The 27,275-nt window shown below is 44.3% G+C and overlaps 1 protein-coding gene across 1 annotated transcript in view; it reads left to right on the top strand.

Moving 5' to 3' along the window:
- LOC138664937 (fer-1-like protein 4) overlaps positions 1-27,275 on the top strand; it is a 355,430-nt gene that overhangs the window by 190,089 nt on the left and 138,066 nt on the right. Inside the window, exons 20-24 of the mRNA XM_069751990.1 lie at positions 2,081-2,168; positions 5,083-5,199; positions 5,907-6,059; positions 17,888-18,071; positions 18,454-18,578. Coding sequence (XP_069608091.1) covers positions 2,081-2,168; positions 5,083-5,199; positions 5,907-6,059; positions 17,888-18,071; positions 18,454-18,578 — 667 coding nt within the window. The remainder of the gene's footprint in view (positions 1-2,080; positions 2,169-5,082; positions 5,200-5,906; positions 6,060-17,887; positions 18,072-18,453; positions 18,579-27,275) is intronic.

The following is a 27,275-nucleotide window of genomic DNA, read 5'->3' as shown; positions in this document are numbered from 1 at the left end:
ATCATAGGTAGACCTCATCTATGGGAGACAAATTGAGAAAAAAAAAATCCAGAAAATCATATTGTCTGTTTTTTTAACATTTTATTTGCATATTATGGTGGAAAATAAGTATTTGGTCAGAAACAAACAATCAAGATTTCTGGCTCTCACAGACCTGTAACTTCTTTTTTAAGAGTCTCCTCTTTCCTCCACTCATTACCTGTAGTAATGGCACCTGTTTAAACTTGTTATCAGTATAAAAAGACACCTGTGCACACCCTCAAACAGTCTGACTCCAAACTCCACTATGGTGAACACCAAAGAGCTGTCAAAGGACACCAGAAACAAAATTGTAGCCCTGCACCAGGCTGGGAAAACTGAATCTGCAATAGCCAACCAGCTTGGAGTGAAGAAATCAACAGTGGGAGCAATAATTAGAAAATGGAAGACATACAAGACCACTGATAATCTCCCTCGATCTGGGGTTCCACGCAAAATCCCACCCCGTGGGGTCAAAATGATCACAAGAACGGTGAGCAAAAATCCCAGAACCACGCGGGGGGACCTAGTGAATGAACTGCAGAGAGCTGGGACCAATGTAACAAGGCCTACCATAAGTAACACACTACGCCACCATGGACTCAGATCCTGCAGTGCCAGACGTGTCCCACTGCTTAAGCCAGTGCATGTCCGGGCCCGTCTGAAGTTTTCTAGAGAGCATTTGGATGATCCAGAGGAGTTTTGGGAGAATGTCCTATGGTCTGATGAAACCAAACTGGAACTGTTTGGTAGAAACACAACTTGTCGTGTTTGGAGGAAAAAGAATACTGAGTTGCATCCATCAAACACCATACCTACTGTAAAGCATGGTGGTGGAAACATCATGCTTTGGGGCTGTTTCTCTGCAAAGGGGCCAGGACGACTGATCCGGGTACATGAAAGAATGAATGGGGCCATGTATCGTGAGATTATGAGTGCAAACCTCCTTCCATCAGCAAGGGCATTGAAGATGAAATGTGGCTGGGTCTTTCAACATGACAATGATCCAAAGCACACCGCCAGGGCAACGAAGGAGTGGGTTCGTAAGAAGCATTTCAAGGTCCTGGAGTGGCCTAGCCAGTCTCCAGATCTCAACCCTATAGAAAACCTTTGGAGGGAGTTGAAAGTCCGTGTTGCCAAGCGAAAAGCCAAAAACATCACTGCTCTAGAGGAGATCTGCATGGAGGAATGGGCCAACATACCAACAACAGTGTGTGGCAACCTTGTGAAGACTTACAGAAAACGTTTGACCTCTGTCATTGCCAACAAAGGATATATTACAAAGTATTGAGATGAAATTTTGTTTCTGACCAAATACTTATTTTCCACCATAATATGCAAATAAAATGTTAAAAAAAACAGACAATGTGATTTTCTGGATTTTTTTTTCTCAGTTTGTCTCCCATAGTTGACGTCTACTTATGATGTAAATTACAGACGCCTCTCATCTTTTTAAGTGGTGGAACTTGCACTATTGCTGACTGACTAAATACTTTTTTGCCCCACTGTATCTCCCAGACCTGATGAGCTTATTTTAAAAATCTATGTCAGACTGGCTGTATAATCCTGGTAATAAAATGAACATTATATGAGTCCTGGCAGAGATAGAGAGTGATCATGAGTCTAAGTCTAGTCTCCACCACCCAATCCAGCCTGATTGACAGCTGCAGCTTGCACTGAGCAGTGTGAGATGCTCAGATGCAGAGGAGGGACAGTGCTGACTAGTCAATCAGGCTCGGTGGGCAGTGATAGAGTTTCAACTGTCAAGACAAATAATACAGCCCTTTCTGACATGAATTTTAAAAATAAGTACACCAGTTTTGTCAGGTCTAAGTGATCTATCTAATAATGTACACGGTTTTTACTATGAAATCTGGTTAAAAAAATCCACTCTAGGTTCAAGTTTCCACTAGGATGTTTTAGGGGGTCGCTGAGCACTATTGATTTGGTGATGGTTAGCTTACGCTTGTGCTGCAGACTTTGACTAAATGGATAGATGTGATATGTATAGATAGATGTATAGATGTAATGACTAATGAAGTGGTCACTGTGCTATTTGCAGGCAATTCTCTCTCAGTGCTGGAAAGAAAACCATGGCTCGACCAAACAACCTTGATCAATGCAGGACAAAATCTCTTCCCCACAACATTGTAAGTCTGCTTCAGGCATAACAATAATTTCTGCTTTCTATAAAGTGGACAACCAGACCAAAAAGGAGTTTTTACCATTAGATCCAATTAATACTGCACTTTAAGAACTCTGCTGCTAACTCCGCTCTATTTCTGGTATTTCTTACGTGAAACCTGACAGGGCACCAGAGTAACATGAGATCCTGATAGACTCCCTCATCACACGAAATAAATCAGCACATGGAGAAGAGTCATCTGTGCGGCTTGTCCCTTCTTGGCACGGCTTGATTTGCAAATGAATCCAGGCTAGGAGAAGCAAGTGGGAGGTTACCCAGTGAACCCTTCTCCTTTTGCTAGTACTCTTGTTTTTGTGCCCCTCTTGTTTCTAACCCCTTCACGACCAGAGGCATTTCCGTTTTTGCGTTTTCATTTTTCGCTTCCCTCCTTCCCAGAGCCATAACTTTTTTATTTTTCCATCACTATGGCCATGTGAGGGCTTATTTTTTGCAAGACAATTTGTGCTTTTGAACGACACCATTGGTTTTACCATGTCATGCACTAGAAAACGGGGAAAAAATTCCAAGTGCGGTGAAACTGCAAAAAAAGTGCAATGCCACAGGTTTTTTTTAAATTTTTTTACCATGTTCACTGAATGTTAAAACTCACCTGCAATGACTGCGTATGGCCAAAATTGCAGTTTTCCCGGCAAACCAATTCCTCCACCCACCAACCTGTACCAAAACAAAACATCCCCCAACACTTATTAAGAATAAAGCGCAACACATTAATTTATTTGGATAAATCGGCCACAGCGGCCAGTTTATTAACAAACAATAACATGAATAACAACATATGCAAAAACTTGAGAGGAGGGTTCTTGGAGCTAAAAGATCTGGCTCACAATAGGCAACAAGCCACCAAAAATTGAACTAACACCTTTTTACCCTCAGCCGTAACCACCAGCTCGAGGGCACCATGTCACTCGCTTTGGGCAAACAAACTCCAAAACTCCCGAGGTCAATTCCCCGTCCAGAGTCCATAATAACCAAAAGCCAGATCAACCCCCATAAAAACATCGCAAACTCCAAGAACCCCACCCCCCCGCCAACTTGCCACTGTGACAATGCATCAAACGCCACACACCCAAGTAACGAATTGCAACCCCCAATTTTGCAGCCATGGCTCCATAAGTAACCATTCCATATCAAAAAGAGGGAGGGTGGGTGGGTGGGCTTCACACTCCGACTCCCAGTGGGATATGACCTTTTCCCGTACTTTCTTCATTGAATCCCGCCCCTCCATCCTACTAACCCCCCCATCCTTAAACCAATCCCCATCCCCTTATTTATTTTTCCTTAAAATGAAAACCCTCCCCTTGGCAACGCAGTCATGGGGGGCTTCCATTTAGCTGCACCAATTCCTGCCCCCCTGCTTTATGATTCTCCAGGTCATTATGAGTTCACAGAAACCAAACATGTCTAGATTCTTTTTTATTTAAGTGGTGAAAAATAATCCAAAGTTTGGTAGAAAAAAAAAAAGAAAAAATTTTTTTTTTCGAGACCTGTAGCGTCTACATTTTTCGTGATCTGCGGCTTACTGATGTTTTTATTGATAGCATTTTGGTTTATATATGATCTTTTGGTCCCTTTATTGCATTTTATTGCAATGTAAGGGCGACCAAAAAAAATGTAATTCTGACGGTTTAAAATTTTTTCTCGTTACGCCCTTCATTAATCGGGTAAATTCTTTATTAATATTGATAGATCGGGCAATTGTGAACACAGCGATACCAAATATGTACATATTTGATTTTTTTTATTGTTCTATTTTGAATGGGGCGAAAGGGGGATGATTTGAACTTTTATATATTTTTAATATTTTTAAAAACATTTTTTTTTACTTTTTGCATGCTTCAATATTCTCCATGGGAGACTAGAAGCTGCAGGTGTCTGATCGGCTCTACTACATGCAGACGATGTTCAGATCGCCTGTATGTAGCAGAAATGTTCACTTGCTATGAGCGCCAACCATTGGGCTGCGCTCATAGCAATCTGGCAATGACAGCCATAGAGTTCTACTTTAGACCTGTGGTCGTCATGCCGACCCATCGGTGACCCACGATCATGTGACAAGGTCACCGATGGGATTTACTATGCACTTTTGGTAAGCACCATTTACAGGCCACTGTAAGAAATTGACAGCGGTATTTACCTAGTTAACAGTTTCGGGAGGATGGCGATTTCACCCACGGCTGTTGCGGGCACATGTCAGCTGTATATATAAATCACAGTTTTTGACTGGTATGGTACCAAGATGCGACCGTCCAGGCTGAGAACCACCGGTCACTGAACTGCCGCGAGCACAGCCTCAGAGGCCGGTGGTGACATCATCGAGGTTACCTCCGGTCACTGAGGCTGCGTTCCCAGCCGGGCTGAACTGCGGTGACCTCAGTGAGGTCTCTGCCAGCACCGTGAGAGAAACCAGCTGTGAGTTTTGCCTGACTGATTATCAAAAATACAGGGGAACCCACACCATTTTTTTCTCAAAAATTATTTATTTACAGCGCATGAGTCACCTAATGAATACTCCAATCATCCTCTGCTATTTCTGGGATTTCAGTCCAGTGGGCAGTCCTATCAGTGACTGACAGCTGTGTCAGTGTGCACACTTGTAGAAAGACAGCTGTCAGTCACTGATAGGACTGCCCACTGGACTGAAAATCCCAGAAAGGGAAGCGATTTAATTGATGAAAACTCAGATTATACTGAATCTTTTCTCACAAAACAATATATCAGTTTTCTCAGCTCCCCCTGCTCTGTAACAAGCTGCCTAGTGTGTTTTTTAAGTGTGTTTTTGCCATGCAATTTTGTCACATAAATCCAATCACTAATATAAACTGTGGCATTCCTTATTCCATTATACTTTCTCTTTTCAGATCCTCTATGCTAAACAGGCCATAAGAGCCAGTCGGAAACTGACCAAGCACAATGTGAAGGAGAAGATTAATGATGCCAGGAAAATTCTAACAAAAGTTCGATTCTTGGCTAAAATGGTGTGTTTAGCCTTTAAGTAGTAGAAGTGTGTCCTAGCTTTGAACTGCTGGCTTTCATTGAACCTTTAGTGTACTCAATGATGTGCGTGCCCATGAGAGTTTGCGTAGAGATTTGCTCATATTGATTGTACACATCAGTGGAATATTTGTACAGGCGTATAACCAATCGTTGGGATTGTAGTTTTAATGGTTTGTAAGCTTTTCAAAATGCATGAATTATGAGCGTTCGTGGGAAACAAAGATGTGTTTGTCAAATGCCCTTTTAATTTAAAGTCAAATTTTCGTAATATAATGTAATCATTGGAATGTATGCGATTGAATACTAGTTAGCAAGGTTGTGAGAAATCTTAATAAACACATACTGGTGACCGATTTTTAGGACTAATTTTCACTATCAGGTCAATGGGGGGAGTCGACCCTTGACACCGTCTCTGGGTACTCTTACTCACTTTAATAGGTGCCAGAGATGCAGTACCCAAAAATGACCACTACACTGTGTATGGAGCTGTTCAGGCTCTGTACACGGTTTACAGCTGATTGGTTGGGATGCCAGACGCCCACCGATCCCAGGGATAGGTAATCGATATCACAATCCTAGACAGCCCCTTTAATTTTCTGATATTTGTCCTGTAGGACAGTGAGATAGCATGCACAGTATGTCTCCAGTGTTGAATGTGAAGACATAATATGATTTCTTTGATTTACAGCCGCAGTGCACTCTTCCAGATGTACTCATATGGATGTTCAGCAATGACAAGCGAGTGGCATATGCACGAATCCCAGCACAAAACATTCTCTACTCTGTGGTAGAAGAGGAGAAAGGGAAGGACTGCGGCAAGATCTCTACAGTATATTTCAAGGTGAAAAATACCTTTTTTTTTCTATTTTCATGTTCTATAACTGTTTTTTTTTATTGAGGCATACCCTGATATAGACACAGAAGTAAAAGAGAACATCTTGAAGCTGGCTGCCAATAGATGGCAAATATAAGCTTTATACATTATATATTGACTAGCTATTGAACCCGTTCTACGCCCGGGTGGCGAGCATTTATATTGGTATATGGTCTCCATCCTGGTATGTGCTGCTCCATCCTGCGCCCCCATCCTGTCATGTGCTGCTCCCATCCTGCGCCCCGTTCTGTCATGTGCTGCTCCCATCCTGCGCCCCCGTTCTGTCATGTGCTGCTCCCATCCTGCGCCTCCATTCTGTCATTTGCTGCTCCCATCCTGTCATTTGCTGCTCCCATCCTGCGCCCGTTCTGTCATTTGCTGCTCCCATCCTGCGTCCCCGTTCTGTCATTTGCTGCTGCCATCCTGCGCCCGTTCTGTCATGTGCTGCTGCCATCCTGCGCCCGTTCTGTCATGTGCTGCTGCCATCCTGCGCCCGTTCTGTCATGTGCTGCTGCCATCCTGCGCCCGTTCTGTCATGTGCTGCTGCCATCCTGCGCCCGTTCTGTCATGTGCTGCTGCCATCCTGCGCCCGTTCTGTCATGTGCTGCTGCCATCCTGCGCCCGTTCTGTCATGTGCTGCTCCCATCCTGCGCCCGTTCTGTCATGTGCTGCTGCCATCCTGCGCCCGTTCTGTCATGTGCTGCTGCCATCCTGCGCCCGTTCTGTCATGTGCTGCTGCCATCCTTCGCCCGTTCTGTCATGTGCTGCTGCCATCCTTCGCCCGTTCTGTCATGTGCTGCTGCCATCCTGCGCCCGTTCTGTCATGTGCTGCGGCCATCCTGCGCCCGTTCTGTCATGTGCTGCGGCCATCCTGCGCCCGTTCTGTCATGTGCTGCTGCCATCCTGCGCCCGTTCTGTCATGTGCTGCTGCCATCCTGCGCCCGTTCTGTCATGTGCTGCGGCCATCCTGCGCCCGTTCTGACATGTGCTGCTGCCATCCTGCGCCCGTTCTGTCATGTGCTGTGGCCATCCTGCGCCCGTTCTGTCTTGTGCTGCGGCCATCCTGCGCCCGTTCTGTCATGTGCTGCGGCCATCCTGCGCCCGTTCTGTCATGTGCTGCGGCCATCCTGCGGCCGTTCTGTCATGTGCTGCGGCCATCCTGAGCCCGTTCTGTCATGTGCTGCTGCCATCCTGCGCCCGTTCTGTCATGTGCTGCTGCCATCCTGCGCCCGTTCTGTCATGTGCTGCTGCCATCCTGCGCCCGTTCTGTCATGTGCTGCGGCCATCCTGCGCCCGTTCTGTCATGTGCTGCTGCCATCCTGCGCCCGTTCTGTCATGTGCTGCGGCCATCCTGCGCCCGTTCTGTCATGTGCTGCGGCCATCCTGCGCCCGTTCTGTCATGTGCTGCGGCCATCCTGCGCCCGTTCTGTCATGTGCTGCTGCCATCCTGCGCCCGTTCTGTCATGTGCTGCTCCCATCCTGCGCCACCATTGTATTATATGCCCCCTGCTCCAGTGTGTATGCCCCCGAATGCTGCTGCCATATAAAAAAAAAAAAAATACCATACTCACCTATCGTCCGGCTCCACTGCAGGTATGTCTTCAAGAAAATGGCGGCGGAAAGCGGGGACTGCGCAGGCGCCGATTCCGGCAGCAGGAATCGGCGCCTGCGCAGTCCGCGCTTTCCGGCGCCATTTTCTTGAAGACACACCTGCAGTGGAGCCGGAGTGTGTCTTCAAGAAAATGGCGCCGGAAAGCGCGGACTGCGCAGGCGCCGATTCCGGCAGCAGGAATCGGCGCCTGCGCAGTCCGCGCCCTCCGGAGCCGGGAGCAGAGGAGCCGGGAGACGGAGCCGCAAGCAGCGCTGGAACCGGGAAAGGTGAGTATACTTACCCTCCCTCCTGGCGGTCCCTGACTCTCCGGTGGAGATCGCGGTATGCGTTCAGTGCTTACGCATACCGCGATCTCCCGGGAGCGTCGCTCTGTGAGGCCCAGACTGCGCCGGCGCTTGCGCTTGCGCAGTCTATAGAGGCTTCGGACAGAGTGACGCTCCCAGCGTTATGTTATAGATCTCAATAATAAAACAATTTTTTTTTACCTCTATTAACGCTATTTGCCTCTAGTTGTGGGGTCAATCGGCAGGAAAATTGCATTTAAACCCTGCGTAGCCGGCTTACTGGCTTCCAGTTATTGGGGCGGTGCAGGGAACAATCACTTCTCACTCACTACCACTCCCTTGCATTTTGATTGACAGCTGGCTCTGCACACATTTATGGTACAAACTCTGCAGAATGAGCAGTCAATCTTTGTGCAGGGGGGGAGTGATTACAGCGGCAATCATGTAGTGAATGATGACTTTCAGAATGTAGGGGAACAACTACCCACTCCCACTCTGATCTGCTCTCTACTGTCTTCACGGCCGTCCAGTTTGTAATAGTCTTATGCTCAATCTGCATCCTTTTGCCCTTAAGGGAGCAACTTTTCCACTATCTCCATTACTTATCCCTTCTGTCTCTGATGCTCTGGAACTCCCGCCCGGGGCACTGTCTTTGTCTTAGTACTATGTCCCATCTAGGTCCGTTACATCTGTGAGTTCTGGGACTGTTAGGTGTCCTGACCATGGGCCAGTCTTCAATCATTCTCTCTATTCTTTCAGTTTATTCTCTTCTGCTTCTCTGCTGTCCTCTGTGTCTCCCTTCTTTCTTACTAGTGACACTCAACTTATGAAGCACTGCTCACATTAGACCTTAGGTCTTTTCTATATGCACCTTTGGCCCTTTCTGACGTTCTAACATGAAGTTGTCTCTCCCCCTTCTGCTTAGCCCCTCACACTCTGGGCTAGTCCCAAACTTAACTGCAACTGTCCTTTAGCTACCTATTACTGGGCAGAATACAATACCAACACCATAATGCACTTCACTGGTCACATTACACATCAAAATACTTTTGCAATAACATACGTGTTCTTCAAGGTGTATTATGAAGTTCCGCAGCAACTGAGGTGTGTATTATGAGGTTATGCAGCAGCTGAGGTGTGTATTATGAGGTTCCGGAGCAGCTGAGGTATGTGTTATGAGGTTCAGCAGCAGCTGAGGTGTGTATTAAGAGATTCAGCAGCAGTCTGTATTATCCACAATGCATTATATATTTTTCTGTGGATTTCAAAATCTTTGACTTTTTTTTCATAAGGCTGGAGTCACATTAGCGATTTTAAAATTGATCTGATTTTGTTCCTGCAAAGTTGGATGAGTGTAATGCGAATGTGTCATGCATTTTTCATGCTAGTACAATCCGAGTTTTGACACATAGCATCCGATTTCCATTCGAATGCAGTGCAATTGCTATCTGATTGCAATGCGATTTTAACATGAGCTTTTACATAGAGAAATTCTCTAAATCATTTACACATCATTTTCAAAGGAAATATTCTTCAAAACACATACACATATATATATATATATAGAGAGAGAGAGAGAGAGAGAGAGAGAGAGAGAGAACAAGAGATATGAAAAGCCATCAATTCATTTGCCGCGTACAGCAAGATCACAGAGTGTCAGGTTACAATAGAATAGATAGAATAGATATATACACATAGCATAGATAGATATAAAGATGTCACTGATATATACTGTATATAGGAGATAGAATAAAAGCCGGCAATTCATCTGCAGCGTACAGCAAGATCACAGTGTGACAGGTTACAATAGAATAGATAGAATAGATATATACACATAGCATAGATAGATATAAAGATGTCACTGATATATATGAGATAGAATAAAAGCCGGCAATTCATCTGCCGTGTACAGTAAAATACAGCAGGAGCCAACAGGACAGAATAAATGGATTACATACAGTAAATACTTATAGAATAGAGAGATATATAGATGTCAGTGACAAATGCAATTAGTACAGTGTGTGGGCAGATTACTGTACATGTATTTAATTATTTAAGATTATTTTTCTGAAAAAATGGTGTGGGCTCCCGCTTAATTTTCTTAACCAGCAGAGGGAAAGCTGACAGCTGGGGGCAGATGTTTATAGCCTGGTAGGAAGGTAAAACCCATGGAGCTTCCCTGGCTTACAGCTGTATACTTAGACTTTACTGGATATTAAAATGGGGGACCCCAAAAAAATGACATGGGGTCCCCTATAATTAATAACCAGCAAAGGCTATGCAGGCAGCTGTGGTCTGATATTAGCATAAGAAGGGGCCATGGATACTGCCCCTCAGGCTAAAAACATCAGCTCTCAGCCTCCCCAGAAAAGGCGCATCTCTAACAAGTGCCAATTTTGGCTCTTAGCTTCTCTCTTGCCCTGTAGCCGTTTTCCCTCTGCTGGTTTAGAAAATTACGCAGGAGCCCACTTTCACTTTTTTCAGAAAAATAATCTTTTAATTATTAAATACATGTACAGTAAGCTGCACACATACTGTACTAATTGTATGTGTCACTGACATCTATGTATATCTTATATACTCGAGTATAAGCCGATCCGAGTATAAGCCGACCCCCTAATTTTGCCAAACTTATTGACTCGAGTATAAGCCTAGGGTGGAAAATACTGCAGCTACTAATAAATAAAAAAAAATAGATATCAATAAAAGTAAAGTTAATTGAGACATCAGTAGGTAAAATGTTTTTGAATATCCATATTGAATCAGGAGCCCCATATAATGCTCGATAAAGTTCATGATGGGCCCCATAAGATGCTCCATAAAGTTCATGATGGGCCCCATAAGATGCTCCATACAAAAATATGCCCCATATAATGCTGCATAAAGGTTAATGATGGCCCATAAGACGATCCATACAAAAATATGCCTCATATAATGCTGCTCAAAGGTTAATGATGGCCCATAAGATGCTCCATATTATAATATGCCCCATATAATACTGCACAAAGGTTAATGATGGCCCCATAAGTTACTCCACATTAAAATATGCCCACGCCCCATATAATGCTCCATAAAGGTTAATGATGGCCCCATAAGATGCTCCATATATGAAAATATGCCCCATATAATGCTGCACAAAGGATAATGATGGCCCCATAATATGCTCCACAGAAAAATATGCCCTGTATAATGCTGCATAAAGGTTGATCATGGCCCCATAAGATGCTCCATATTAAAATATGCCCCATATAATGCTCCACAAAGGATAATGATGGCCCCATAAGATGCTCCATACAAAAATATGCCCCTTATAATGCTGAATATAAGTTAATGGTGGCCCCATAAGATGTTCCATATTAAAATATGCCGCATATTATGCTCCATAAAGGTTAATGATGGCCCCATAAGATGCTCCATACAAAAATATGCCTCATATAATGCTGCACAAAGGTTAATGATGGCTCCATAAGATGCTCCATATTAAAATATGCCCCATATAATGCTCCATAAAGGTTAATGATGGCCCCATAAGATGCTCCATATTTAAATATGCCCCATATAATGCTGCACAATGGTTAATGATGGCCTCATAAGATGCTCCATTTTAAAATATGCCCCATGTAATGCTGCACAAAAGATAATGATGACCCCATAAGATACTCAATACAAAAATGATGCCAAATGTAATGATGCACAAAGGTTAATGATGGCCCCATAAGATGCTCCACATTAAAATATGCCCCATATAATGTTGCACAAAGGATAATGATGGCCCCATAAGATGCTCCATACAATGCTGCTTAAAGGTTAATGGTGGCCCCATAAGATGCTCCATACAAAAATATGTCCCATATAATGCTGCACAAAGGATAATGATGGCCCCATAAGATACTCAATACAAAAATGATGCCAAATATAATGATGCACAAAGGTTAATGATGGCCCCATAAGATGCTCCACATTAAAATATGCCCCATATAATGCTGCACAAAGGATAATGATGGCCCCATAAGATGCTCCATAAAATGCTGCATAAAGGTTAATGATGGCCCCATAAGATGCTCCATATTTAAATATGCCCCATATAATGCTGCACAAAGGATAATGATGGCCCCATTAAATGCTCCATATTAAAATATACCCCATATAACGCTGCACAAAAGTTAATGATGGCCCCATAAGATGCTCCTTATTAAAATATGCCCCATATAATGCTGCTGCTGTGATGAAAAAAAAATTACATACTCGCCTCTCGTCGCTGCCCGCTGCTCCTCAGCGTCGCCGGCTCTCTGCAGTGATTGTTCAGGCAGAGGGCGCGCACTAACCACGTCATCGCGCCCTCTGACCTGAACGTCACAGCCAGAGGATCCGTAAAAAACAGCGCGGCGGTGGAACCAGGACAGGTGAATATCGCATGGCTCACCCTCCCCCAGTCCTACTCCCCCCTCCTGGCGCTGCATGCCTATGGGAGTGGAGATGCGTGCATATTCATTACTTTAATGACTGGTACCATGTGACTGCTCAGCACGGGAAGGAAGACAGGAAGAGAGATGCCGATGCCCGAGATGCAGGGACTGATATGCAGCAATGACACCAGGAGGGTGAGTATGAAGTCTTCTACTCCCCCACCCCCGCCGGCAATGACTCGTGTATAAGCCGAGAGGGGCGTTTTCAGCATAAAAAAATGTGCTGAATATCTCGGCTTATACACGAGTATATACAGTATATCTATTCTATTCTGGCAAAAATGATGGAATCACCGGCCTTGGAGGATGTTCATTCAGTTGTTAAATTTTGTAGATAAAAAGCCGATAGATCACAGACATAGCACAAAATTAAAGTAATTTCAAATGGCAACTTTCTGGCTTTATGAAACACTAAAAGAAATCAAGAAGAAAAAATGTGGTAGTCAGTAATGGTTACTTTTTTAACCAAGTATAGGGAAAAAATCATGGTATCACTCATTTCTGAGGAAAAAATTATGGAATCACCCTGCAAATTTTCATACCCAAAAATAACACCTGCATCAAACTAGATCTGCTCGTTAGTCTGCATCTAAAAAGGAGTGATCACACCTTGGAGAGCTGTTGCACCAAGTGGACAGACATGAATCATGGCTCCAACATGAGAGATGTCCATTGAAACAAAGGAGAGGAGTATCAAACTCTTAAAAGAGGGTAAATCATGACACAATGTTGCAAAAGATGTTGGTTGTTCAACGTCAGCTGTGTCTTAAATCTGGACCAAATACAAACAACATGGGAATGTTGTTAAAGGCAAACATACTGGTAGACCAAGGAAGACATCAAAGCGTCAAGACCGGAAACTTAAAGCAATATGTCTTCAAAACAGGAAATGCACAACAAAACAAATGAGGAACGAATGGGTGGAAACTGGAGTCAACATCTGTGACCGAACTGTAAGAAACCGCCTAAAGGAAATGGATTTACATACAGAAAAGCTAAATGAAAGCCATCATTAACACCTAAACAGAAAAAAACAAGGTTACAATGGGCTAAGGAAAAGCAATTGTGGACTGTGGATGACTAGATGAAAGTCATATTCAGTGATGAATTGCAAATCTGCATTAGGCAAGGTGATGATGCTGGAACTTTTGTTTTGTTAAGTTCCAATGAGATTTATAAAGATGACTGCCTGAAAAGAACATGCAAATTTCCACAGTCATTGATGATATGGGGCTGCATGTCAGGTAAAGGCACTGGGGAGATGGCTGTCATTACATCTTCAATAAATGCACAAGTTTATGTTGATATTTTGGACACTTTTCTTATCCCATCAAGGATGTTTGGGGATGATGAAATCATTTTTCAAGATGATAATGCATCCTGCCATAGAGCAAAAACTTTGAAAACATTCCTTGAAAAAAGACACATAGGGTCAATGTCATGGCCTGAAAATAGTCCGGATCTCAATCCAATTGAAAATCTTTGGTGGAAGTTGAAGAAAATGGTCCATGACAAGGCTCCAACCTGCAAAGCTGATCTGGCAACAGCAATCAGAGAAAGTTGGAGCCAGATTGATGAAGAGTACTGTTTGACACTCATTTAGTCCATGCCTCAGAGACTGCAAGCTGTTCTAAAAGCCAGAGGTGGTACAACAAAATACTAGTGATGTGTTGGAGTGGTTTTTTTTTTCACGATAATAATTTTTTCCTCAGAATTGAGTGATTCCATAATTTTTTCCCTATGCTTAGTTAAAAAAAATTCCCATTACTGACTACCACATTTTTTGTTCTTGATTTCTTTTAGTGTTTCTTAAAGCCAGAAAGTTGCCATTTGAAATACTTTAGGTTTGTGCCATGTCTGTGATCTGCTTTTTTTCTACAAAATTAAACAACTCCCCCTGAAGAAGCGAGGACGAAACGCGCGTCGGGGTGGAGGGACTAGGCACTCTTCTCACACTTTGTAAGTATGGCGGTCATTTGCTCTCTTGCTTTTTGACAACAGTGGACAGTTTGCCCCATAATATTGGAGATCTATGTGGTAGTCTAAGTTGCGGCAGCAGGGAGTTAGTCTAAGCTGGATGAGGTTTTATGTGCATATCCCTCTGTGTATTCATTGGATTCGGTTCTGATACCACGTGAATTTAGGGATTTATATATACCCCATAGCTCACCTAATAACATTGCCAATATATATAGTCTATATACTCGGTGTATAAAGAGATCAGTAGCTGGTTAGTCCCTCACATCTGAGATATTTGGTTGTTTGATTTATTATTATTATTATTGTAAATTAATATAATTATAAATTATTATTATGGTATCTATATTTTAAAATTATTTAATAAAAAATTATTTTATTGGTGAATAAGGATTTTGTGTTTTTTCTGTTTCTGTTAGCAATAAGTGATACGGATGGATTTTCATTAAAATTAAACAACTGAATGAACATCCTCCAAGGCCGATGATTCCATAATTTTTGCCAGGGGTTGTATATATACTGTATATGTGTGTCACTGACATCTATATATATATATATGTATTCTATGTGTTTATATCTATTCTATCTATTCCATTCTAACCTGTCACTCTGTGATTTTACAGTACGCTGCACATGAATTACCGGCTTTTCAAATGCGATCGGTGTGTAAAAATTCGACAGCACTCACATGGTCCAGGTGCTGTGGGATTTTTTTTTCTCGCACCCATTGACTTCTATTGTGGGATGCGATCCGATTTCTGATTACAATCGCAGCTTTGCCAACTGGTGTGAGACTAGACTGAGTAATAAAGGGGTCATTCTGGATTAACATGGCAGAGTTCTTCCATTAACAGCGCCCCGTCCTCATGTTGTGTGTGTTGTACTGCACCCCAGCCCTGGTCAGGTCACTGAAGCTGAAAGGCAGCATCGGATGTAACCTGAGGCCACTTTATTATGCAGATTAGATTTTTTCTACATTTGTAAAATACCTTTAAAAGGAACCTGTCACCCCCAAAATACAAGTTGAGCTAAGCCCACCGGCATCAGGGGCTTATTTACAGCATTCTGGAATGCTGTAGATAAGCCCCCGATGTAATCTGAAAGATGAGAAAAAGAGGTTAGATTATACTCACCCAGGGGCGGTCCCGCTGCGGTGGGCGTTGCGGTCCAGTCCGGGGCCTCCCATCTTCTTAAGATCACGTCCTCTTCTTGTCTTCATGCTGCAGCTCCGGCGCAGGCATACTTTGTCTGCCCTGTTGAGAGCAGAGCAAAGTACTGCAGTGATCAGGTGCCGGGAAAGGTCAGAGAGGCCCGGCGCCTGCGCACTGCAGTACTTTGCTCTGCCCTCAACAGGTCGGACAAAGTACACCTACGTCAGAGCCACAGCGTGAAGAAAAGAAGAGGACTTCATCCTATGAAGATAGGAGGCCCCAGACCAGACCGCGACACCCATCAGACCGGACCGCAGCGGGAACGCCCCTGGGTGAGTATAATATAACCTTTTTTTCTCATCTGTCAGGATACATCGGGGGCTTATCTACAGCATTACAGAATGATGCCGGTGGGCTCAGCTCAACTTCCATTTTGGGGGTGACAGGTTCCCTTTAATACTTAGAAAAGGATGTGACAGATGGCAGAAAACTATAATTCATGGTCAGGGCATTTATAGATAGGTCAAGACAAGTGCTTAATAGTTTATTGCCCAAACACCATATATGCCATGGGCATAAGGATCAGACCGGTTATTAAAACGCTTAGAAGAACAGAAGAGGAGGAAAGGAAAATCCAATCAATAACCTTAGGTCTTTAGGTAAAACAATGCTTTATTGTGGAAGGCACAGAAGCGTTGGCAGCAGTGGATAGCCACCAGACAGTTATCACAAAGGGCACTGGGCAACCATACATGCCATATTAAAAATAACCATAATAAATATAGTGGGTCACTAATGTATCCAAGAGCATATAGTCAATTAAATAAGTAATGTCCCCTGATGAAGGTGTTCCGAAACGCGCGTTGGGGCGGGCACTGGGACCCTCTACCTGCCTGCACTAGCCTACACACTCTGGGTGATGTATCCTTAATATTGATCTTATTGTGTATATATAATATGCTCTTTTTGCACTTTAGGCTCTACTAAGAGCTGTGATGCTATTTAAGGTTATTGACTAGATTTTCCTTTCCCCCTCTTCCCTTTAATACTTGTATTCTGGATTTTTTGGCCTAGTACATGTAGAACATGGTGACCAGCTACACCATGTATCATCTGGTATTTTCATCTCATAAATTTATGACATATCCACTTGATTTGTCTAGTATTTTAGGATCCTACCAATGGGGCCATGACATGTGCCACTCTCAGACAAGAGATGGCCTGAATTCCCATTCATGTGTATAGGAATTGTGCCCACCTCTCCATAAAGAGCAGCAGTTACTCTTTCTCAAAATACATACGAGTCCCATTGGTGAGATCCACATATACTATCCATTATGTAATATTCATCGATACGTCATAACTGTGCAAGGTCAGATTACTTCTATAAGCGTAAGTTCAGACTTAGTGACGTTAATGTGGTTTTCAGATGTAGATTACACACCACAAATTTGGAGGCCTTAATAGTACAATATACTTGAAGAAACAAATTTTCTTTAGTGTGAGGCATCCCCCCAGGATGTGCATGGAGGTGTATTACGGCCATGGGAGTGCATTGCAGTCACAGGCGTAGCTGTGATTGCAATGCAGAATAGAAGTGAGTATAGTTCTTGGACAAGCTATTTGTCCAGGTCAGATTTAAGAAAACCTGCTGGGCTTTTATTTTTTAAACGGACTACAGGATGGTAGTGGGGCAGTCCGTTTCCTTCCTGGCCGGGTTTTCCATGTGGCCGAAGGCCACAAGTTGCTTGTAAAAATCCCTGAAGCAGAGGGTTTTATGTGTCAGTGTCAGTTTGGTTTTTGCAAGAGTGCAGAGCAGAAGGCTCTGCGGAGCTCCACCTGTGAGAGGCAACACAGGCAAGTTGAGCCAAACAGTCAAGGGAGCTGAAAGGCCTGGCACCCAGTGCATATACGGCGGTGCAGGCACCCACGGCAACAAGTCTCGGAGGTGGACTCGCGTGTTTATTGGCTGTGATCCGGAGGATATTGTGTGCTGTGTATTTTTGTGAGTTGAGCATTAAAGAGAGTTTTGATTTGGAACTTTCCTGGGTCACTGCCTCATCATTGCACAGCGTGGATACCACTGCACTACATAGGATATGAAAAAGTGGCCTCCTGTCTTCTTTTGTGTTCTGGTAAACTGCATGAAAATTAATAGGATGGGATCACCAAAAGGTGCACAGGGCACCATTCACTCGAAGGCTGGCCTGCTAGTGTGTCTTAAAGCATTAAGTGGGGTTTATGTGGGGTACTGAATGTAAAACTAATTATTTTAGCTTGACTCATTTTCCTTAATTACATTTAGATCCCAGGAACATACAATGGAGAAATCTTTGCAAAAGCTGAAATCTATATGTGGCTTGGTGTAACTAAGTATGCAAAAAACAGCACAACAGACATTCCAGAAGACTACAAGCTCCTCTATGAAAGAAATGGACTTTTGGTGGAATCTCCCACCCTCAATCCACCTGTCCTACTTCGGAGAGATGGTAAGAGAATTTAGTATAATCAAATCCAAGTAGAGCAAGAAATAAAACATATGAGGCCGTAGGCAGTTAAAAGTTGTGTGTCAGAGATTGACATCAGCATTTAACAGCTTAACAGCCACAGGTGGAGCTCGGCTGTTAAAAGCTCATGATGGCTGATATAATCAGCCATCAACTGCTGGCAAGGATGCAGGCTCGGCGTGGAGCCCCCATCAAAGTCAGGGACACGACATATGATTTAAATATACGCCATATGTTGTGAGGGGTGAAAATATATTAGGAAAAAGATTAGATTATGACATTAAATAGAGATTTAGGATAAAAATAAAATTTTGTTTCGGACCAACCCTCTAAATTAACAAACATATCTCACTTCATTTTCCAGATTACCGCTATTTCCAGCTACGAGCTCATGTATACCAGGCCCGTGGCATTCTGCCTGCAGATGACAATGGTTTGTCTGATCCATTTGCTAGAGTCATATTTGGCAACTTTTGTCAGACTACCAAGGTAAGAATGAATGTTGTTTTATACTCAGCAAAAACCTCATTAAGGCCGGTTTCACACGTCCTGATATTTCTGGTAACGGAGCTGTCAGTGTCCATGTGTGTAATACTTGCGTCACAAGTGTGCCAACCATGTGCCACATCATCAGCACCACACGAACGGGCACCAGGGAAGAAGCGCTAGAGTAAGCGCTGTTCCCCAGCGCCGGGTTCTGAAGATCGCTCTCATCATTCTCCCCTGCTCAGCCGGCGATCAGCGCGAACAGGGGAGAATGATGAGAGTTATATTCAAGTGATAACAATGTAAACATATCATTCATTCTCTGAGCTGAAATATCCTGCATGTCTATTGCTCCAGTCCCTGACAGCAAGCAGCTTGGATGGTAAACATATCATTCATTCTCTGAGCTGAAATATCCTGCATGTCTATTGCTCCAGTCTCTGACAGCAAGCAGCTTGGATGGTAAACATATCATTCATTCTCTGAGCTGAAATATCCTGCATGTCTATTGCTCCAGTCCCTGACAGCAAGCAGCTTGGATGGTATCTGAGTCATTCTATCTTCGGCATTGAATCCTGCATGTATCTATATATGTTAGTCATCCTATTATGCCTTTGTTTGTGTTTATAGATATTTAACTCACTTTTGCATGTCCTTACTCAGAGAGATCACATAACTGTTTCAAAGCGGTTTATGATCCATGTAGACCTGGACATTTGTTTATCTGATCACTACATTTATTGTGTCCTGTTGTCTCAACTGAGTTAGATTGATTGCTAACGAGCTTTAACACAAAAAAAAAAAAAAAGAGATCTAAGGGCTAGCCTTCTATAAATGTAGATGTAGCTTGGGGATGCATTCGTGCAGGGGTGCATTCGTGCACTGTTATTCGTGTATTTTTTATTCAAAGTACTTTTTTTTCTAAGTACTCGGCAGTTATAACATGGCAGTTAGACAGGGCAGGAGACAGGTAAGACAATCTAAATCTAATCAATATTCACTTGAAACAGCACAAATACTCACCATATGTATTTGTATAATCTATATTCTGGCTGCTGCATTCACTCACATTCACCGCCCTCGCATTAACTCTCTACACTCCATCCATATCGGCCCCTCTGTCCTTGCCTCTCCTATGTATAGCACTCATGCTCTATTCACATTACTTAACAGCACAGATCCATTCAGTCCCAACATCCAACACAAGAGACGCTCTCACAAATCACTTAACCATCTGCTCACTCTTTCGATCCTCCTTCTCCTAGTCGCTGGAGACATATCTCCAAACCCCGGCCCCCCATGTTATAGCCAGTCAAACCTCCCAATTGCTACACCCAGAAACCCCTCTAACCTTATTAATATTCCCTGCATGCCTGCTGTTTCTTTCAATTGTGCCCTTTGGAATTCTCGCTCTGTGTGTAATAAACTCTCCTTCATTCATGACTTCTTCCTTTCTAATTCTCTTAATCTCCTGGCTCTTACTGAAACCTGGATCCAGCAGTCAGACACCACCGCTGCTGCTGCTCTTTCATATGGTGGACTACACTTTTCTCATACCCCAAGATCAGACAACAGAGCAGGTGGAGGCGTTGGTCTGCTCCTTTCACCCAAATGTACTTTCCAAGTTATCCCCCAAGTACCCTCACTTGTCTTCCCTTCCTTTGAGGTCCATGTGGTCAGACTCTACGTCCCCTTCTCCATGCGAGTGGCGGTGGTGTATCGTCCTCCCGGCCACTCTCATCAGTTCCTGGATCACTTTGCCACCTGGCTTCCACACTTTCTCTCCTGTGACACCCCCACCCTTATCATGGGTGATTTCAACATCCCCATTGCCTCTCCCCTCTCCCCATCTGCTTCTCACCTTTTATCTCTATCCTCCTCTTTTGGCCTCTCGCAGCATACTAACTCTCCAACACATGAAGATGGAAACTCCCTTGACTTGGTCTTCTCCCGACTTTGCTCAGTGGATGATTTCACAAACTCCCCTCTCCCGCTCTCTGACCACAACCTTCTTTCATTCTCTATCAAGAACTGCCATCCCGCTCAGGTCACCCCCACTTTCCACACCTATAGAAACATACAGGCCATTAACACCCAGAAACTTATGAAGAACTTGCAGTCCTCATTGGCCCCTATTTCCTCCATCTCATGTCCTGATTCTGCATTGAAGCATTACAATGAAACCCTGCAAAGTGCTCTGGATGAAGCTGCTCCTCCTATACATAAAACAACTCGGCACAGACGGCAACAACCGTGGCACACGCTGCAAACACGTTTCCTGCAGCGGTGCTCCAGGTGCGCAGAACGTCTGTGGAGAAAATCTAATCTACCCGAAGATTTCATCCATTATAAGTTCATGCTAAAGACATACAATTCTGCCCTTCACCTCTCCAAACAAACCTACTTCAACACCCTCATCACCTCCCTGTCCAATAACCCTAAACGTCTCTTTGACACGTTCCAGTCCCTACTCAACCCAAGAGAGCAGGCCCCAACCACGGATCTCCGTGCTGACGATCTGGCCAATTACTTCAAAGAAAAAATTGACCACATTCGACAGGAAATCATCTCCCAATCTCTTCATACCATGCACTGTTCTCCCTCCCCCACTGCATCTAGTTCACTCTCTGACTTTGAAGCAGTTACAGAAGAAGAAGTAAGCAGGCTCCTTGCATCTTCTCGCCCGACCACTTGCACCAGTGACCCCATTCCGTCACATCTCCTCCAGTCCCTTTCCCCGGCTGTCACCTCTCACCTAACAAAAATATTCAACCTTTCCCTCACTTCCGGTATTTTTCCCTCCTCATTTAAGCATGCCATCATACATCCATTACTTAAAAAACCATCCCTCGATCAAAACTGTGCCGCTAATTATAGACCTGTCTCTAATCTTCCCTTCATCTCTAAACTCCTCGAACGCCTGGTCCACTCCCGTCTTACCCGCTAGCTCTCAGATAACTCTCTTCTCGACCCTCTTCAATCTGGCTTCCGCTCTTTACACTCTACTGAAACTGCCCTCATTAAAGTCTCTAATGACCTACTAACAGCTAAATCTAATGGTCACTACTCCATGCTAATTCTCTTGGATCTCTCTTGTTATGGCCGGCAATCAGGCAACACAGCGTGCAGTAATCAGCGCACATACAGAGATCTGGCAATAACCAAAAACAATAGGACGAGCTCTGAGACGTGGAATCTCTGTAGACTGCAGTACCTGATCTATCCTCACACAACTATAAGCAGCAGTGGATTGCGCCTATCACTACCTATGCAACTCGGCACTGCCTGAGGAGCTGACTAGCCTGAAGATAGAAATACAAGCCTGACTTACCTCAGAGAAATACCAAAAAAGGAATAGGCAGCCCCCCACATATAATGACTGTTAGCAAGATGAAAAGACAAACGTAGAAATGAAATAGATTCAGCAAAGTGAGGCCCGATATTCTAGACAGAGCGAGGATAGCAAAGAGAACTATGCAGTCTACAAAAAACCCTAAAACGAAAACCACGCAAAGGGGCAAAAAGACCCACCGTGCCGAACTAACAGCACGGCGGTGCACCCCTTTGCTTCTCAGAGCTTCCAGCAAAAGTTAATAGCAAGCTGGACAGAAAAAACAGAAAACAAACTAGAAGCACTTATCTAGCAGAGCAGCAGGCCCAAGGAAAGATGCAGTAGCTCAGATCCAACACTGGAACATTGACAAGGAGCAAGGAAGACAGACTCAGGTGGAGCTAAATAGCAAGGCAGCCAACGAGCTCACCAAAACACCTGAGGGAGGAAGCCCAGAGACTGCAATACCACTTGTGACCACAGAAGTGAACTCAGCCACAGAATTCACAACAGTACCCCCCCCTTGAGGAGGGGTCACCGAACCCTCACCAGAACCCCCAGGCCGACCAGGATGAGCCACATGAAAGGCACGAACAAGATCTGGGGCATGGACATCAGAGGCAAAAACCCAGGAATTATCTTCCTGAGCATAACCCTTCCATTTGACCAGATACTGGAGTTTCCGTCTAGAGACACGAGAATCCAAAATCTTCTCCACAATATACTCCAATTCCCCCTCCACCAAAACAGGGGCAGGAGGCTCCACAGATGGAACCATAGGTGCCACGTATCTCCTCAACAACGACCTATGGAATACATTATGTATGGAAAAGGAGTCTGGGAGGATCAGACGAAAAGACACCGGATTGAGAATCTCAGAAATCCTATACGGACCAATAAAACAAGGTTTAAATTTAGGAGAGGAAACCTTCATAGGAATATGACGAGAAGATAACCAAACCAGATCCCCAACACGAAGTCGGGGTCCCACACGGCGTCTGCGATTAGCGAAAAGCTGAGCCTTCTCCTGGGACAAGGTCAAATTGTCCACTACCTGAGTCCAGATCTGCTGCAACCTGTCCACCACAGAATCCACACCAGGACAGTCCGAAGACTCAACCTGTCCTGAAGAGAAACGAGGATGGAACCCAGAATTGCAGAAAAATGGAGAGACCAAGGTAGCCGAGCTGGCCCGATTATTAAGGGCGAACTCAGCCAACGGCAAAAATGACACCCAATCATCCTGGTCAGCGGAAACAAAACATCTCAGATATGTTTCCAAGGTCTGATTGGTTCGTTCGGTCTGGCCATTAGTCTGAGGATGGAAGGCCGAGGAGAAAGATAGGTCAATGCCCATCCTACCACAAAAGGCTCGCCAGAACCTCGAGACAAACTGGGAACCTCTGTCAGAAACAATATTCTCAGGAATGCCATGTAAACGAACCACATGCTGGAAGAACAAAGGCACCAAATCAGAGGAGGAAGGCAATTTAACCAAGGGCACCAGATGGACCATTTTAGAAAAGCGATCACAGACCACCCAAATGACCGACATTTTTTGAGAAACGGGAAGGTCAGAAATGAAATCCATCGAAATATGTGTCCAAGGCCTCTTCGGGACCGGCAAGGGCAAAAGCAACCCACTGGCACGTGAACAGCAGGGCTTAGCCCTAGCACAAATTCCACAGGACTGCACAAAAGCACGCACATCCCGTGACAGAGATGGCCACCAGAAGGATCTAGCAACCAACTCCCTGGTACCAAAGATTCCTGGATGACCGGCCAGCACCGAACAATGAAGTTCAGAGATAACTTTACTAGTCCACCTATCAGGGACGAACAGTTTCTCGGCCGGACAACGATCAGGTTTATTAGCCTGAAATTTCTGCAACACTCTCCGCAAATCAGGGGAGATGGCAGACACAATGACTCCTTCCTTGAGGATACTCGCCGGCTCAGATAACCCCGGAGAGTCGGGCACAAAACTCCTAGACAGAGCATCCGCCTTCACATTTTTAGAGCCCGGAAGGTATGAAATCACAAAATCAAAACGAGCAAAAAATAACGACCAACGGGCCTGTCTAGGATTCAAGCGCTTGGCAGACTCAAGATAAGTAAGGTTCTTATGATCAGTCAAAACCACCACGCGATGCTTAGCACCCTCAAGCCAATGACGCCACTCCTCGAATGCCCACTTCATGGCCAGCAACTCTCGGTTGCCCACATCATAATTACGCTCAGCAGCAGAAAATTTCCTGGAAAAGAAAGCACATGGTTTGAACACTGAGCAACCAGAACCTCTCTGTGACAAAACCGCCCCTGCACCAATCTCAGAAGCATCAACCTCGACCTGGAACGGAAGAGAAACATCAGGTTGACACAACACAGGGGCACAGCAAAATCGACGCTTCAACTCCTGAAAAGCTTCCACGGCAGCAGAAGACCAATTAACCAAATCAGCACCCTTCTTGGTCAAATCGGTCAATGGTCTGGCAATGCTAGAAAAATTACAGATGAAGCGACGATAAAAATTAGCAAAGCCCAGGAATTTCTGCAGACTTTTTAGAGATGTCGGCTGAGTCCAATCCTGGATGGCCTGAACCTTAACCGGATCCATCTCGATAGTAGAAGGGGAAAAGATGAACCCCAAAAATGAAACTTTCTGCACACCAAAGAGACACTTTGATCCCTTCACGAACAAGGAATTAGCACGCAGTACCTGGAAAACCATTCTGACTTGCTTCACATGAGACTCCCAATCATCTGAGAAGATCAAAATGTCATCCAAGTAAACAATCAAGAATTTATCCAGATACTCACGGAAAATGTCATGCATAAAAGACTGAAAAACAGATGGAGCATTGGCAAGTCCGAACGGCATCACCAGATACTCAAAATGACCCTCGGGCGTATTAAATGCCGTTTTCCATTCATCTCCCTGCCTGATTCTCACCAGATTATACGCACCACGAAGATCAATCTTAGTAAACCAACTAGCCCCCTTAATCCGAGCAAACAAGTCAGAAATCAATGGCAAGGGATACTGAAACTTAACAGTGATCTTATTAAGAAGGCGGTAATCAATACACGGTCTTAGCGAACCATCCTTCTTGGCTACAAAAAAGAACCCTGCTCCCAATGGTGACGACGATGGGCGAATATGTCCCTTCTCCAGGGACTCCTTCACATAACTGCGCATAGCGGTGTGTTCAGGTACGGACAAATTAAATAAACGACCCTTAGGGAATTTACTACCAGGAATTAAATCGATAGCACAATCACAATTCCTATGCGGAGGTAGGGCATCAGACTTGGACTCTTCAAATACATCCTGAAAGTCCGACAAGAACTCTGGGATGTCAGAAGGAATGGATGACGAAATAGACAAAAATGGAACATCACCATGTACTCCCTGACAACCCCAGCTGGTTACCGACATAGAGTTCCAATCCAATACTGGATTATGGGTTTGTAGCCATGGCAACCCCAACACGACCACATCATGCAGATTATGCAACACCAGAAAGCGAATAACTTCCTGATGTGCAGGAGCAATGCACATGGTCAGCTGGGCCCAGTACTGAGGCTTATTCTTGGCCAAAGGTGTAGCATCAATTCCTCTCAACGGAATAGGACACCGCAAAGGCTCCAAGAAAAATCCACAACGTTTAGCATAATCCAAATCCATCAGATTCAGGGCAGCGCCTGAATCCACAAACGACATGACAGAATACGATGACAAAGAGCACATTAAGGTAATGGACAAAAGGAATTTGGACTGTACAGTACCAATAACGGCAGAGCTATCGAACCGCCTAGTGCGTTTAGGACAATTAGAAATAGCATGAGTAGAATCACCACAATAGAAACACAGTCTGTTCAGACGTCTGTGTTCTTGCCGTTCTACTTTAGTCATAGTCCTGTCGCACTGCATAGGCTCAGGTTTACTCTCAGACAATACCGCCAGATGGTGCACAGATTTACGCTCGCGCAAGCGACGACCGATCTGAATGGCCAAGGACATAGACTCATTCAAACCAGCAGGCATAGGAAATCCCACCATTACATCCTTAAGAGCTTCAGAGAGACCCTTTCTGAACAAAGCCGCTAGTGCAGATTCATTCCACAGAGTGAGTACTGACCACTTCCTAAATTTCTGACAATATACTTCTACATCATCCTGACCCTGGCATAAAGCCAGCAGATTTTTCTCAGCCTGATCCACTGAATTAGGCTCATCGTAAAGCAATCCCAGCGCCTGGAAAAATGCATCAACATTACTCAATGCAGAATCTCCTGGTGCAAGAGTCCTGTGGGTCGCCGCGCAAAAAAGAAATAATAATCAAAACCTGTTGAATAGGATTACCAGAAGAATGAGGTTTCAAGGCCAAAAATAGCTTACAATTATTTCTGAAGCTCAGGAACTTAGTTCTGTCACCAAAAAACAAATCAGGAATCGGAATTCTTGGTTCTAGCATCGATTTCTGATCAATAGTATCTTGAATCTTTTGTACATTTACAACGAGATTATCCATTGAGGAGCACAGAGCCTGAATATCCATGTCCACAGCTGTGTCCTGAAGCACTCTAATGTCTAGGGGAAAAAAAAGACTGAAGACAGAGCTAAGAAAAAAAAATGATGTCAGGATTTCTTTTTTCCCTCTATTGGGAATCATTGGTGTGGCTCCTTGTACTGTTATGGCCGGCAATCAGGCAACACAGCGTGCAGTAATCAGCGCACATACAGAGATCTGGCAATAACCAAAAACAATAGGACGAGCTCTGAGACGTGGAATCTCTGTAGACTGCAGTACCTGATCTATCCTCACACAACTATAAGCAGCAGTGGATTGCGCCTATCACTACCTATGCAACTCGGCACTGCCTGAGGAGCTGACTAGCCTGAAGATAGAAATACAAGCCTGACTTACCTCAGAGAAATACCAAAAAAGGAATAGGCAGCCCCCCACATATAATGACTGTTAGCAAGATGAAAAGACAAACGTAGAAATGAAATAGATTCAGCAAAGTGAGGCCCGATATTCTAGACAGAGCGAGGATAGCAAAGAGAACTATGCAGTCTACAAAAAACCCTAAAACGAAAACCACGCAAAGGGGCAAAAAGACCCACCGTGCCGAACTAACAGCACGGCGGTGCACCCCTTTGCTTCTCAGAGCTTCCAGCAAAAGTTAATAGCAAGCTGGACAGAAAAAACAGAAAACAAACTAGAAGCACTTATCTAGCAGAGCAGCAGGCCCAAGGAAAGATGCAGTAGCTCAGATCCAACACTGGAACATTGACAAGGAGCAAGGAAGACAGACTCAGGTGGAGCTAAATAGCAAGGCAGCCAACGAGCTCACCAAAACAC

The sequence above is a fragment of the Ranitomeya imitator genome, chromosome 2 (assembly GCF_032444005.1).
Source record: "Ranitomeya imitator isolate aRanImi1 chromosome 2, aRanImi1.pri, whole genome shotgun sequence".
In the NCBI taxonomy this organism is placed as follows: Eukaryota; Metazoa; Chordata; class Amphibia; order Anura; family Dendrobatidae; genus Ranitomeya; species Ranitomeya imitator.
The sequence above is the reverse complement of the archived record's forward strand: the minus strand, read 5'-3'. Positions and strand labels throughout refer to the sequence as shown.